The following is a 16553-nucleotide window of genomic DNA, read 5'->3' as shown; positions in this document are numbered from 1 at the left end:
AGACTGTGTTTAAGAGGTGCTGAGCTGTATGGGGCAGGTGTGACTGGCCTCACACAACAGCTGTCCTCCATCTGAGTCCCTATATATCTGGCTGTTTACATCATTATGAGCATTTATAGCAATCACAAAGGAGTTCTCTGTGCCTTCATTGTTTCTCAGCCATAAGAATAAAAGGAGACTTTTACTTAACCTTCTGAGTCTTATATTTCTCCCGAGAAAAAGGCTATTGGTGAAGTTTACATCTTATGTTTATTTAAAGCAAGTTGTTTTTATGATCATGCGATCAACACATTCTCATGAGTTCATTTGTTGAAGATTTGAACCAATTTAAAACCAAATGATCTAATATTCCTTAATTTCCTCTTTGTTGTAAATAGAACTAAATTCTATTTAAGTTTTTCTATTTTTTCATTTGGCATTTAATGCAAGTTGTTTCTTGACAACCCCTTTGCAATTGTTTACTGGAAATGTCTGTATGAAAACTTATTTTTAAGTAAATTAATTTTTTTCAGTGTTGTGACAGATATTTAATTCCGTATATGGTGATGTACATCCGCCTGTAATAGATTATCGAAAAAAAAAATTGTAGGTTATGACTTGGTTAATTGATTGTTAGATTTTGAGATGTGGGCATTGCTGTTGCAAATTTGGGGATTTTGTGACATTCTCTTGGTTCCCATTGTTATCACAAAAAATACCCCCCCCAAAAAAATCACCAAATATATTTAAATATCACCAAAATAGGTCCTTGTCACAAAACATTAATACACTTTTATTAATGTTTTGTGACAAGGAGCTATTTTGGGGATATTTAAATATATTTGGTGACTTCTTTGGGTATTTTTGGTGATAAACAAATAAACATATAAATAAAAATAAGGCAGACATGCTGTTATTTGTAATGTTTTCTCTGTTTTCTTGTTATAATTTTATATGTAAATACAACTGAAATCAATTTCTGTTTATGGTAATTATATCCGATGATGTCTAGATTTTAATAATTGAAGTTTCACCATAACAATCAAAACAGAAGAATCAAAAATCTCCACCAGTCCAGTTTGTTTTACAGAATGTATTTCAATAAGGATCAAGCTGTAAAGGCATGAGCTATACATGCAGCTGTGCAACCAGTGTGGAAATTATTCAGTACCTTTTAGCGTATAGTAGACTTTTTAGAGGAATTTCTTTACAATGTTTTACATTTACACATTTGGCATGTTTTAATCCAAAGCGACTTCAACTGTATTCAACACAGTTTTATCAGTTCTTGCTTTCCTGTATATCTGTATACACCTTGCTACGTGTTCTGTGCTAGGCGAAACGAGACTCGTCATTTGCACTTATATTGTTGCTCTCTTGTTGGTTTTGACTGCTTTAATTGTCCTCATTTGTTTAGCGTCTGCTAAATGTTAACAGTAGGCCTTTATTTCTATAACGTTTTTCTGCCCAAAGCACTGAACAATACCACTTTAATTGTATTTATCTGCTTATAAATTAATTATATTTAGACGTATAGGTTACTTATACAAGTTTGAAACATGGGGTCAGACAAACCTCTCATAATTTAGCCTACATCCAGCGTGAAACTAACGTTTTCCACTCGTCTTTGAGACATCTGATTGTAATCTCCTCCCTCATGTAAGATCTCCAGCACTACAGGTAACAGCAGCAGTATAATTCACTCTCCTTGACATGTTGCAATATCTTTACACAGTGAGACGCGCGTCGGGACACCTTCTTGTCGCCGCAGGTGCATTTCTGAAAGCGCGCATCCATGAAGCGCTTAAAGCAGCCTGCACCCATCATTACAGTTCAAAGACAAGCATCTGTGGAGGTAACCCACCGGCCCTGCCGTCCTCAGTCGCCTGCGTCCTCACACCTCCCTCTCTCCGCTCAGTTAGCGGAGTTTATGCGGCTCCGCTTCGCTCCTCCTCCAGTTTGCCATCTGTACTCCGAGCTGTGCGTCTCCAGGTTGAGCGTCTCCAGGATTGGTTTAAAACTATCGCAGAAGCAGGTTACAAGAGCGTTAATGAATCCAAGAGCGTTCTCAAGTGGGCGAAATGTTGGAACACAATAATTAATTAACCCAAAGTTAACGTTTTAGTCATTATCTATCTGGAATCTCTCATTTATATTAGTGTGAAACTCTGCGCGAAAGTTCATCATGGTTTCGTTGCTGGATTTAAGCGCTCTTGCTCTGTCGCTGGTTTGGGGATATTGCGTCCTGGCGGACACGGGCTTTACAAACTTTACTCTGGACAACGAGGTCCACTCTAGTTTCATCCACCGGCGCTTGAAGAGCCAGGAGCGTCGGGAGATGCAGCGGGAGATCCTGTCAATCCTCGGGTTACCGCACCGGCCACGGCCGCACCTCCACGGCAAGCACAACGCCGCGCCGATGTTCATGCTGGATCTGTACAATGCCATGTCCACCGAGGGAGACGAGGAGGGCTTCTCGTACCCCTACAAGCCCGTTTTCACCACTCAGGGACCGCCGATCGCGACCCTTCAGGACAACAACTTTCTGAACGACGCGGACATGGTCATGAGTTTTGTTAATCTAGGTAAGATGCTCTGACAGTTCTGGGATGGCAAATGTCATCATTTAACCTGCCAAGTGAAACTGCACCCACCTATGATGCTTACATTTAAACCAGTGCAAATGATCTACATAAAAGCTCTTATTTGGTCATGTTGTGTACTAAAATGGAGTTAATAGGTAAACGAAGCACTATAGAAAATTTGGACATTTGGAATTTTGACAAAAGTGTCCATTTAATTAATTTTATTACAAGGCGCTCTGGGATAGCCTACTTGATTCTGATTGGTCAACTCGTCAGTTAAAAATCTTTGTTTATAAACCGGATAGTTCCGGTCTGTGCCACTGATTGGTCAACTACGCCATCCAGCCTGTTATTATCTACAATATGTAACCTTCTTGTAAAGTGTCAAAATCTAATTATGAGATAGCAAGCATCAAAGTTTAATTTGAACCATTCATTTCACTCTGATCAACATTTTTGTTGAAACAGCCTTGAGGCGAAACACCTGTTCACCAATCACATCATTATATTATACTTTATTGAGGCCCTTTCATGAATTTGCTTAATAAAAGTGAAAAGTGAACATTCTAAAAACAATTCGTGCCCTCAGTATTTTCAATATGCCGTAAACGTTTGATAAAGTCAATGAGACCATGCTATGGTTATGATGGAAAATCACATCCTTGGGGTTTGATTCCCATTGTACCCTATCATTGAGAACATTATGTGTGTTAAAACTTAGAAAACAACATATTTTGGGTCAAATTTGATTGACAGCTTTACAAGAAACCATTTTAAGCTGCATACCATGCATAACGCTCTGCTTTTTAGTGTTTGTTTAGATGTTCTTGACAATGTCACAAAGTCTGGTTTCCAAAATGTGGTTTATTTTGGAAGACAAAGAGCGGCTAATGAAATTGCAGCGTATGAATGTGAAACATCATGATGGGGATTGCATCTCTATTCTATCTGATAGTCAGTTCAAATAAAAGTCAAAAATCAGATGGATCCTCTGCCTCTTCATGTTTTGGCATCGACAGGAAAGACCTGCCACAGAAATAAGATAATAACAGGGCTGAGTGAATAATTACTGGCCTAAGAATGGGGATTTTTTCCCCCCCGAGAGTCTTAGATGTTTTATTTGTTCCTGGGCCAAATAGCAGACATAGTTCAATCCTGCATTGTTTGTTTGATTTTATTAGGCCACTTATCTGTGCAAAGTCTTAACCTTGGCGTGATTTCCAAACTCTTAATGCTGGTGAATGCAAACCTATATTTGCATTGTGTGTTTTGGGCAGTGATAATAAAGCGCTGTTGCATTCCCAAGCGTCTGCTGTCTCAGCGCCAGCTGTGTCCCCCGCTTAATGTTCAGGTGTTCAGAGTTGGCCGTCTGGGAGCTCAACGGTCTCTTTATCTTCCTTTTTTTTCTCTGCAGTAATGATATCAGCTGACAGAGGCACAAGTGTTTTGCTAAGTGCAAAGTACGTCTCATGACTCGTTGAGAAAGCCTATGGGGCCACTCAAGTATATTCTTGCATTCAAAAGCAACAATGGAATAGCCCTTAACTATGGAAACCATAGTTTTAGCCAATAACATTTATTGTTGCTACTGTAAAACCATGACACATAATATATACATGTCAGTTTGATTAATGCCTTTTGTTCAGCACCGTGGTAGCTACAGTTCACTATTTTATTATAAAAACAATAACTGTAATAACTTTGGTATTTTGGCAACACATCGTTCAGTATGAACTTTCCCACCATTCAAGCAGCTTTTAGTCATCCACCTTTAATGTATAAACTTTGACACCGCCTAACTTTGCCTGCCTTAATGTTTCATAAGTACCTGACTCGTCTTATCAGCAGGCCTGTTAGTTTCCTCATTAAAGCGTCATCATCTGCACGCAAGCACAACACTGCCATGCAAAGTGTGATTTATTTGTCCGATAAGAGCAATTATGTTGTAAAGGGTGTGATTTGTATCACTTTTTATTGGTAAGATGATGATCTGAATTCTTTTGAAGCTATAAATCCTTTATGACATCTCAAACAAGGCTTCTTCTGTGGATGCAAAAGAAGATATTTGGGCTGATTTAAAGGTTTGGAATGATATGACAGAATACTAAATACCTTTAAATACTGATCAAGAATTAAAAACATATTGTGTTTATTATAATGAAAAGAAATGAGTAATCTGAGAAAGGCTAATGTGTGTGTAAGTAAGTGTATGACTTTAGGGAGGGAGGTGACAGTGTTTCTTATTCTGAAATGTGTAATTATCCAGAGGACTGCTGTATTGTGCCTATTTTGGACAAGCACTGACACAGATGGATTTGACCACAGAGGCTCGCAGAATCAAGGGCCTCTCTCTCTTTTTGCTTCACTTTCGCACTTCCCGCCAGCTTTAAATAAAAGAACCTGCTGTAGCCACTCCATTCAACCAAACTGGAATGCCACAGCACACCGTTTATATTAAACACAGTGTCAACAGAGACTTTGCTCTTTTGCATTTTGCAGGAAGAATGTGCAGATATATCTCAATAAATTAGAATGTTGTGGAATTTTATGTCCGTAATTGAACTCAAAGTGGCTTACATCTAACAAAAACCCAACAATTCACTGTCTCAACAAATTAGAATATGGTGACATGCCCATGAGCTAATCAACTCAAAACACCTGCAAAGATTCCCTGAGCCTTCAAAATCGTCTCTCAGTTTGGTTCACTAGGCTACACAATCATGAGGAAGACTGCTGATCTGACAGTTGCCCAGAAGACAATCATTGACACCCTTCACAAGGAGGGTAAGCCACAAATATTCATTGCCAAAGAAGCTGGCTATTCACAGAGTGCTGTATCCAAGCATTTTAACAGAAAGTTGAGTGGAAGGAAAATGTGTGGAAAAAAAGATGCACAACCAACCGAGAAAACCTCAGCTTTATGAGGATTGTCAAGCAAAATAGATTTAAGAATTTGAGTGAACTTCAAAAGAAATGGACTGAGGCTGGGGTCAAGGAATGCAGACGTGTCAAGGAATCTGGCTCCAGTTGTTGTACTCCTTTTGTTAAGCCACTCCTGAACCACAGAGAACATTAGAGGCATCTTACCTGGGCTAAGAAGAAGAACTGGATTGTAGCCATTGGTCCAAAGTCCTCATTTCAGATGAGAGCAAGTTTTGTATTTCATTTGGAAAACAAGGTCCTAGAGTCTGGAGGAAGGCTGGAGAAGCTCATAGCCCAAGTTGCTTGAAGTCCAGTGTTGAGTTTCCACAGTCTGTGATGATATGGTGTGCAATGCTGGTGTTGGTCCATAGTGATTTTTGAAAACCAAAGTCACTGCACCTGTTTACCAAGAAATTTTGGAGCACTTCATGCTTCCTTCTGCTGACCAGCTTTTTGAAGATGCTGATTTCATTTTCCAGCAGGATTTGGCACCTGCCCACACTGCCAAAAGACCCAAAAGTTGGTTAAATGACCATTGTGTTGGTGTGCCTGGCTGGCCAGCAAACTCACCAGACCTGAACCCCATCTCTATTGTCAAGGGGAAAATGAGAAACAAGAGACCAAACAATGCAAATGAGCTGTAGGCCACTGTCAAAGAAACCTGGGCTTCCAGACCACCTCAGCAGTGCCACAAACTGATCACCTTCATGCCACGCCGAACTGAGGCAGTAATTAAAGCAAAAGGAGCCCCAACCAAGTATTGAGTACATGTACAGTAAATTAACATACTTTCCAGAAGACCAACAATTCACAAACATTTTTTTATTGTTCTTATGAAGTATTCTAATTTGTTGAGATTTTTTTTTTAATTTTTATGTGAGCCAAAATCATCACAATTAAAAAAACCAAACACTTAAACTACTTCAGTCTGTGTGCATTGAATTTATTTATTACACGAGTTCCACAATTTGAGTTGAATTACTGAAATAAATGAACTTTTCCACAACATTCTAATTTATTGAGATGCACCTGTATATATTTGCTTTATTTTCCCCGTGGTGGTTACGTAGTTGCTATATTGCATTAGGCCCAGAGCACACTGCCTGGATGCCATACGATACAATGGTTTTGCTTTCTTCACTGAATCTGTGATTCATAAACCTGACAGTTAATCATAACAAAGATGTTTTACATAAGCAAAATAAACACAAGGAAAACAAAAAGAGTTCACACAGAAACCACATGCGATCCAGTAACATCTAAAGAGTTTTTAATGTTTACTGGAATATAATTTTCCCCAAATCGTGAAATGGCCAATTATGTTACCAATGGTTTTAAGAAGAAATGTATAATTTAAGCTGTTTTTGTTTTGTTTTTTTTTTACATGTAGAGATCCATTCAGTGAAGAAAAGCTCCTGCATTCTGTTACAGATTTCAAAGTTTAGATAAATCAATGTTTCAATCAAAAATCCTTCTTCCTAGACCTTTTTATCTAAATAAAAAAATCTCACATGTGAATTGTACACCCTATTATGTAAATTGTATAATTGTATGTGAACAGTGTATGGTGTTCTGTGTCAGCTGCGTCGCGCCGGATCTGTTTCCTATGATGTTGTGATTTAATCTAAATGAAATTATACTCTCTAAAATGGTGATATTGTGACATTGAGGAGACGGATTGTTGAATAAAGTCATTATTTTTTCCCCCCTTTTGCACACAAAAAGTTTTTTGTAGCTTCGTGAAATAAAAGTTGTACCCCTGATGTCCTCTGGGCTGTGAACGTGGTAGTACCCTTGCTGTCTATGTCTGAATAGACATTTTAAAAGAGATGTAGCCTACTACTTTTAACTGCTTCTTTTCAAAACCAGGTCTTACTGTCTTCTTACCTACATATACTATCTGAAGCTTTTTCAACTTTTCAAACACATGCAACATTTTCAGATGAAGCGACTCAAGTGTTTCTCATAAATGATGAAAAGAAAGTGTACTTCTTGTGCCCTCCATCTTGATGACTTGTACTCGTTCCTCCTGAATGAAGCTGGGTGGCATTCGCTGCTTCTAAAATATTATGCCAACACTTGTGGATCTGATTTCGCAGATACTCGTCTAAAGCACAGTGGGGAGGTCTGCTGAACGACAGGCTCTAAAGAAGCTTTGTTTGGCATGGATGGACCCTCTTCATTCCTACAAATGTTTCGCGAGGCTGGGGCACAATTTACGACGGACAGATCTCGCTGATCCAAGAGAATGAATCTTTCCGTCTTGCAGATGAAGTGCGTTTCAATTCCAGCACAGGTGTGACTCACTAAAACAGTTTGTAGTAGAACTGGAGGCAATATCTTTGTACTTGAGTTCAGAGTTTAACAGAGCCAGCTGTTTCGGAGTTTTGTTATGTGTAGGATATAGTTTTGATGACATTCAATGGGTGTTTTTATGTAATTCATTGTAATATTGAGTTGATATCCAAGTTCTAGTTGTTTTTCAGATGTGTCATGTCATTCTGCCCCTAAAAGTGTCTTATTTTATTAGGTTTAATGATAACAGAGATCTGTTAGTTTGGCCGTGTGTAGAGTAAGTGGGTGGGGCACTGGGACATTTTGTCTCTGAGTCACCTTAGTAAAAAGCCCAGCTGTGTAAATGGCTTACGGCATGTATGTAAAATGTAAATGCAACACGCCACATGCAACACGAGTCAGCACTGCGGAGGGCGTGTGAACGCTCCAGGGATCTAGAACATGCTTTTCAGTGTGTGAAATGCAGATATTGGCAAGATACTACTCAAATAAAACCACATGGAGGAATACTAATCAGTGTTGATTTCTAGCTGAATGTTTAGGCTGTTGTTTACCATGTAATTAAAGTGGAAGTGACTATCAAGTACCTTAAAGGACAAAATCTTTTCAGACACTTAATTGCATGTTAATGCATGTTAAATGGAATTAAATTGAAATGTAGATTACATTTCTATGAAAATATAAATAGTTTTGCATTTAAGTTTGGCCAACTTAAAGGGACAGTTCACCTAAAATGTGAAATTTTTTCCTCATTTAATCAGGCTCAAGTGTTTTTGCTAGTTTCAGCCCGATGCAGTTCTCATTTTCCCGTCTTGCGCTGCATTGTTTAAATAGCATATGCATTTGCGCCCATGGTCATGCTGGTCTAAAAACGAAGTGTGTTCAGGTGCATTGTTGATGTGTTACTATTTTGAGGAACTGAAAATAGACTGCGCCATAGACCAACTCAAACCTGGTCTAAAGTATGGCACAATATTTTTTTCTTTGTTATTTAAAGAGTGAGTTAGTAATATGTGCCTATAGGCGGGTGCACAACACACGTACACTTTGCTTATTACACAAACAGGGATGCACAGAAACACAAACATTTTAAAAAATGGGTTTTCTTAAAAAAATTACAGTCCGCCATGTAAATAGTGAACCCACCATGGCGCAAGCGAAACTGTTTTTTAAAGGGGATGTGAGATGAAATTTTGATTGGTTTATTGCATGCTATGCCCCAAAAAAAAAAAAAAAGGTTCAGACATGCCATGAGTGCACCTGCGCCATGCACTTTTGACCATGCACGATCTTTAAAATAAGGCCCATTAAGTCAATATTTGACGTCAACTTTTACATTTTAAAAGTGTACTTAAGTGTGTTAAGAAACAGTCATTAAAGTAAAATCTGTTTGAGTACATTAAGTGGCATTTTATTTGATTAATGTTATAGATATAACAGGGTCTTTAATTGAGTCAGACCACTTTGGGGTTCCTTCCTCAAGAAGTTAAAGTTACATATTTAGGCGAAATGTCCCCATTGTAGTGTGTCAGGACACATACAAACACGTCCAAAGAGTGAACTATAAGTCAGCACCATTCTTCCAGCAGGAATTAGTCCTGATGATCTAACTGGATCTCGTCTATTACGAATGAAACCTCTCTCTATAAGTGCTCAGACCACCAGCAGTCTGAGAGTAAGATGGAGAGGGGTGAAATGCGTTTGACCTGACCTCACCCCCGCCGTTAGCTCAACAGCACCCCAACACTGCTGAGAGTCCCGTCGGCTGAGGAAATGGCCTGTCTGCTACCTGCCACGAGAAAGAGACGTCATTACCCCATCAATTTTTTATGGGTCTGTTTTCCGTCTCTCAGCCTCACTAATGCGCTATTGAGAGCATTAGTCACAGCTCGCTCTCATGCGATCCTCTGGCTAGCATGCGAGTGGAATCTCTGATAGATAGATAGATAGACAGATAGATGAGAGACAGGGAGGAAGAGAGACTAAATACCACACGTTTATTGGACTTCTTAGTTATTACGCCTCTAATTGATTCCTGTTCTGGTAATAGGTCACATGTACATCACAGTCTTTGGAGGATTCATAAAAATGAAACAGTGCTCCTGGCATTATGAGCCACACAACCGAACACGGTGAATAGAGGTGAATGAATGTGTGTGCATTACCATTAATACTTAGCAGATGTTTAGAGGAAACAGACAATGGTGATTAAGAAAGAGTCAGGTAACATTTATTTAAACAGCGCTTTGTATGATACTTTATTTCATAGCGGATTCAAAGTCATAAACATGAAAATAACAGCATTCCAATAGTGTACTTATTGAGCTCAAGTCAGTGTTCATCGATTATGAAATAAAGCTCGGCAGAAAACTACTCATTATTATTATCCTGGTCAATGTTTGTTTGCATCTAAAGTGTGCCATCAAGTTGATAATATTCCTGAATTTTTTTTTTTTTCAAGAGAACGTCTCTTTAAATGTCATGTGGTGTAATCAAATCAAAGCATTAATCAAATGTTTCCCCACACCATAAATATGTTTTTGCTACCGTTATTGATAATAATAATAATGATGATAATGATAATAATATTTATTATTATTATCATATTATATTTTAAATGTTTTAAATATTTTTTACATAAATATAACAATTAATTCACAACATTTTGAGGAGTTTACAACTTAAACTAACTAAGGTTGTTAAAATGTTATTATTAGTAGTAGCACTAGTATTAGTATTATAAATAAATAAATAAACAAAAGATTTTACCATAAGATTATAAACTATATGATTATTAACTGCTTAAGTTTTCTTTTTATTTAGTCACACCAGCCACATTTTACAATTTAAACAGTTTTAACATAACAATTCTGATATTTGAAGAAACATATTGACTTTGAAATTGTTTTTCAAATATTATTATTAATAATTTTATTTATTATAGTTTGGTATAACAAAATATTATTGCTTAATTACTACTTAACAAACTTTTCTTTTATTATTTTAGTTGGGCTTTTCTTCATTATGATATCACTAATAATAATATAATCACTTATATTATTAACTATTTAATGTTATGCCCTAAAATAACACACACACACACACACACAGATCTCACAGAGTAATGTTTTATAGCTGCTGGTAATAAGGAGCTTAGTTGGGGAAGCATGATGTAATAGGTACATTTGTTAAGATTAGCAATGTGCTGTCATTAATTTAAGGCGTCTGACTCATTGCACATTCACAAGCGAACACATCACACCATTGTTTTGCTGTTTTAACATGGTGTGTTTTAGTTTTGGAGGAATAAACTTGTATATATCATTTGTCCTGGACTATTAACAGTCTCTGTCATGGAAAATAAATGACGCACCATTCAGGAGGGACTGAAGAATTTAAGTCCAACAGAGACCTTAGTCCTAAAGTGATCATGCGCCAAATAGAGATAGAGAGATGTCACAAATTTGAATCTCAATTTAATGACAACTGTTTATGAATTAACTAAATACAGCTCCCGATGTGTCGGGTTTTTGCATATGTCATCATTTACTTATCTTCATGTTATTTTAAAACCATTTGACCTTCTTGACCTTTGAGCACAAAAGGAGATGTTTTGCAGCATGTCTGTGCTGCTCTCTTCCACAGAGAGAAAATGGCAGCTGATTCATTCTGTTGAGCTCCAAAGGGTGCAAGAAGGCTGAAATGATTTACTTCAGTTCATCCTCTCTACTGAATGACTTGTTTGTACTTCTTTTGTGATTCTTTCATGATGACTAAATAATGCGTTTAGTTCTTTTTGGAGCTCAGCATTCTCCTAAAGATTTCATTTTGTCGTATAGAAAAGAAAGGCATGCAGGTTTGGGACATCATGAGGGTGAATAAATGATGACAAAATTTACATATTCAGTTTTTCCTTCACTTTAAAGATCTGGACTTGTATCCAAACTTAAAAAAGAAAAAGAAGTTCACTTAGAAACTGTGCTTGCAGATGACATAATATTAATGAAATAAAAGTTCAGTTTTCTTATGTTTTAATGTTTATGTTTTCTTTGCACACAAAATGTATTCTCATAGCTTCATAACAGTACCGTTGAAACACTGATGTGACATGGACTATTTTAATTATGTTTTTAATACCTTTTTGTGCCTTGAATGTGTCAGTTGTGTTGTTGTCTACGGAGGGTCAGAAAGCTCTCGGATTTCATCAGAAATATCTTCATTTGTGATTGGAAGATGAACGAAGATCTTACAGGTTTGGACCGACAAGAGGCTGAGTAATTAATGACAGAATTTTCATTTTTTATTAGGTGAACTATCCCTTTAAGTGTCTAAAAAACTTTATAATCAGTATCTTAAATAACATTAGTTCCATAATAAGTACTCTTTTTGATAAGTACTTATTTGTCACGACAGAAGGGTTGCATGTTTGAATCAGCTGTGTGTCAGTAAGTAAAGATTCCAGACTAACAGATCTATATTTAGTTCAGTCTTTGCTCATGTGTCTCTAAAGCTCCACAGCGAGTCAAACCGCTGACACTCAAATGTAGGACACTTTCAGCACAGAATCATGTGGGACCATTTATATGTGATTTTCCATTTTTCCACTTAAAAGGATTACAAATGTTTTTAACCCAAGCACGCCAGAGAAAACGGTAAAATGCATCGCTGATTTATCAGGCTAGTCATGTATGTCCCGTCCCGTCCAGTCTTTACCCCCTTCAGCTGTGCTCATAAATGTTCAGAGAAATGATTAAAGCGCCACGTGAGACGGTCAGTTATGGCATAGCTGTTGTTGCTAAAAGCTAAAATATCAAGGAGAGTGTCTTCCTTTTAATTCCTTTCTTCTTTGTGCCTCTTTTCCGTGTCTTTCTGTTGTTTTTCTGTCTCTGGGTCTGTGGAAGGGCCTTCCTAGCATTCCTGCTCTCAGCGGGCTGCCCTTGGGACACTGCCAGAGGTTAATACAGATGTTTCTGTGCATCTGCTGGCCAAAGCAGCTGTGTGGCGGGGAACTTTATCTGCTCAAAGTCCAAACACACACACACACACACACATACTCATACCCCCCACCTCCTTCTGTCCTTGTTTCCTCACACACACACACAATCTTGCTTTTCCAGCACTATTTTCTCAGCGTACAAACTGTAGGTCTAGACATGTCAGTTCCTTCTGTAGTTGTTGATGTGACTGGTGCAGATGGACAAGTCTTATAGAGATCTAATTAGGAGAAAATGTTCCCATCGGTCTGCTTGGCACCAGATAAAAGGGAGGTTTTTGACAGAATTTGTTTCCTCTTGTTGAGTTTGATTAGGACTCATGCCTTGACATGTTGTCTTGTGTAAACAAAGTGTTACATTTCTACCACTTGGAGATCATAATCGCTGCTTTCTAATTAGTTTATTTCTTTTTGCTTTTGTTTTATCACCTTGGATGCTTTTCCTGTTCTCTTTGTGAGGAAATTCAAGCACAACCTGCCTGTTTGTTGTTGGTCCGAGTGCAGTTTTTTCTTAGCCCTCACACAGCTCCAGAGCATCAACATTGTGTAACATTGTTACAGAGAAGCAGGCCGCAGATCTTGCTGTGCTGGGAAATATCAGAAAAAGCACAACGAGAGATTCCTCAGCTGTTTTCTTTAGTCCAGTTGACACAATACAAAAAAGGACAGGAAGAAAGTGGAGAACAACCAAGAGGAATATCAGTGTATTGATGGCAGTTGTGAAATGCATTGCTTCCTCACCCTTATGATATTGCGAAGTTAAAATAATAAAATATAACACTACAACATAGACATACATTTAATAAAATGGAAATCAAACAAAACATTATCTTGCTACTTTATATGTTTATATACATAAACACCTTTTGCGATGTCTATTATTTGATTATTTGATTGATTATTGATTATTTGAAACCCGCTGATATGCTGGGACTGCCAAATGTACGGATGGCCATTAACACAAAAACAAACAAACAAACATGCTTTTGGTTAACAACTATGAGATAAAAAGACAAAATTAATGAGACACATAATTCTGAGATTTTAAAAAAGGTCAAAATGATAAATTAGGACACCAAGTCACAATCATGCAATAACCCTTAAATTGACTGACGTAAAAAGCCATCATTACAACAAAATGTTTTTTTTTTTTTTTCATAATTGTGATTTAATTATTATTCTTTTGTCTCATAAAAGTTCAACTTTTAATAATGTGAATATCTTTGACTTTTTGGCAAAGCTATAGTTTTTACTTTTTAATTGTTACTTTTTAATTGTTACTTGTCTTAATTGATGTCATTTCATAAATATAACTTATCTCATAAGCCTGAATAAATAGAAATGCGATATTTGGCTCAGCCTGACATGGCTGCTTTAGTTTCCAAACAGACTTGCAGGGTTAAGACTCACTCAACACTGCAGAGAGTCAAGAATATGGCTAAAACCCAGCCAGTGACCCGATAACCGATCACAGGCATTTCAAAAAATAAATACACACACACACACACACACACACATACATAACTCTTCGACTCTTCACAGCTGAGAGGAGCAGAGAGCCAGAGATAAAGGATGTATTAGTAGCACTGTTTGTGCTCAGATGCCTGCCTCCTTTAACTGATGCCAAACCAAACCCTGCGATCTGCACTTCATTTAGAAGAATTTACTTTTTCAAATTAAAAGACTTCCACAAAGAGAACCTTTGTTATACCATCAGCACTCAAACAAAAGAAAAGATCAATTGTTTAAAAAAAAAAAACTATAAAAAACTTTGTGTGGCATATTGTGACATAGTGTCCATGTATTTACATGTATTTCTGCATGTGTATGTGTAAACAGGATCTTTTTGTACCTAGAAACCCATAATGCATCACAGGGCATTAGCACATGCTAATGAGCCAAATGAAAGCCTATTACTTTGAGGTTAAGCAATAAGTGCAAACCATCGTTTATGAGGACCCTGAATCGTGTGTCAAATTAGTCTGGAAAATGAAAACGGAAAAATATGACACCAGTTTATTTAGGAAATGCTTAAACCACAGGCAGCTTGGAGCTAAACGGGATTCTTTCATTCATTTACGAAGAGTTTCTGGATCTAATTAAAGTAAATAAACAGCAGTGCAACAGTACAATGCAAACAGACAGACTGTGATGTGTGCGACGATGCGGATTGTTGTTTATTTTGCGTTTCTGTGTAACTTACCTCATTAATCTGTAGATTTGTGTACATAATGTATCGGCTATCGGTGGTCTCCAGGCGATGTTTTGCTTTCAGCATGGTTTATAGCATGCGATTTTGTTGCTGTTTATTCATTCAGAGCTTGATCTGAGTCTAACATACAAGAGCAGATGAATGTAACATGGAAGCTGAGAAAGATGGATGGAGAAGGAGTTTTCAGGTGTCCTGCTGAGAAGAGGAAGAACAGCGGTTGGGGCGAGGGGTGTGAAGCGGGTGACGGGCGTGTGCACTAATCTGTTGTGTCACCGGCCTCTCTTCTCATCCTGCCTCAGAGGTGTCAACCTCCTGAAACATGTCACACTTTGACAAGGCACTTTTTGACCCTTCTACTCCATGGCCCACAATGCTTTGCTACAAATAACTACTACTCACTTGTTCCCCTGTTCATTTTTAATGTATTTAGAAAGCTCTAATGCTCACAAAGGCATGTTTGATCAAAAATACTATCACATTTAAATAGCTTTTCTGTGTGAATGTATTTTTAATATAATTTGTTCCCTTGATCGAAGCTGTATTTTCAGCATCATTACTCCAGTCTTCAGTGTCACATGATCCTTCAGAAATCATTCTGATATGATGATTTACTACTCAAAAAAGTCTCTTTATTATACATGTTGAAGACAGTTGTGTTGTTTTTGTGGAAACTGTGATACTTCTTTGATTAATAGAAAGTTAAAAAGAAAAATATTTAATTGAAAAATAAATCTCTTATAACATTATACATATTTCTACTGTTACGTTTGACCAGTTTAATGCATCATTGCTAAGTATTAATTTTTTATAATTTCTCATCAATATTGTTATCAAAAATGAAATTTGTGACTGCATAAGCACACAGTTTGTTTCTTCATCAGCACAGATTTGGAGAAATTTGGCATTACATGGCATCTTCTTCAGTGAATGGGTGCCGTCAGAATGAGAGTCCAAAGAGCTGATAAAAACATTACAATAAAATAATCCACACCACTCCAGTCCATCAGTTAACTTCTTGTGAAACGAAAAGCTGTGTTAGGAAGAAACAAATTCATTATTAACCATCGCTTCTGGCCAGAGTCCATAATCCATAATAATGCTTCGTTCAGTGTAAAAGACCATCTCTTGTTGTCCTATTGTCTATTTGTTTAGGTAGGTACATTTTCATTTGTATACAGTGCTTGATCTGTGCATATTTTTCTCCTGATTTAAATAACTTTATCACTGGAAAAAAGCAATATTGTGGAAAGAGGTCTTGTATTTTAGCCACAAGAAACAGCTTGAAGTTAAAAAAATGTCTTAATGATAAACTTGCTTCTTGCAGACAAACAATTGATCACATCTTTCTAAAGATGGTAACAGATGAACTGGAGTGGTGTGGATTATTGTGATGTTTTTATCAGATGTTTAGACTCTCATTCTGACGGCACCCATTCACTGCAGATGACCCACTGGTGAGCAAGTGATGTAATGCTACATTTCTCCAAATCTGTTCTGATGAAGAAACAAACTCATCTACATCTTGGATAGCCCGAGGGTTAGTGAAATTGGTAACACTTTATAATAA

The 16553-nt window shown here is 37.3% G+C and overlaps 1 protein-coding gene across 1 annotated transcript in view; it reads left to right on the top strand.

The window, feature by feature from the left end:
- The first annotated feature begins 1842 nt into the window (after window positions 1-1842).
- Window positions 1843-16553, top strand: part of LOC113041043 (bone morphogenetic protein 7) — a 56806-nt gene continuing 42095 nt past the window's right edge. The window contains exon 1 of the mRNA XM_026199322.1: window positions 1843-2564. Within this exon, the coding sequence (XP_026055107.1) occupies window positions 2165-2564 (400 nt within the window). The 5' untranslated portion in view covers window positions 1843-2164. The remainder of the gene's footprint in view (window positions 2565-16553) is intronic.

This window comes from Carassius auratus, chromosome 23 (assembly GCF_003368295.1).
Source record: "Carassius auratus strain Wakin chromosome 23, ASM336829v1, whole genome shotgun sequence".
Classification (NCBI taxonomy): domain Eukaryota; kingdom Metazoa; phylum Chordata; class Actinopteri; order Cypriniformes; family Cyprinidae; genus Carassius; species Carassius auratus.
Note: the sequence above shows the minus strand (reverse complement) of the source record. Positions and strands in the feature narration are given on the sequence as shown.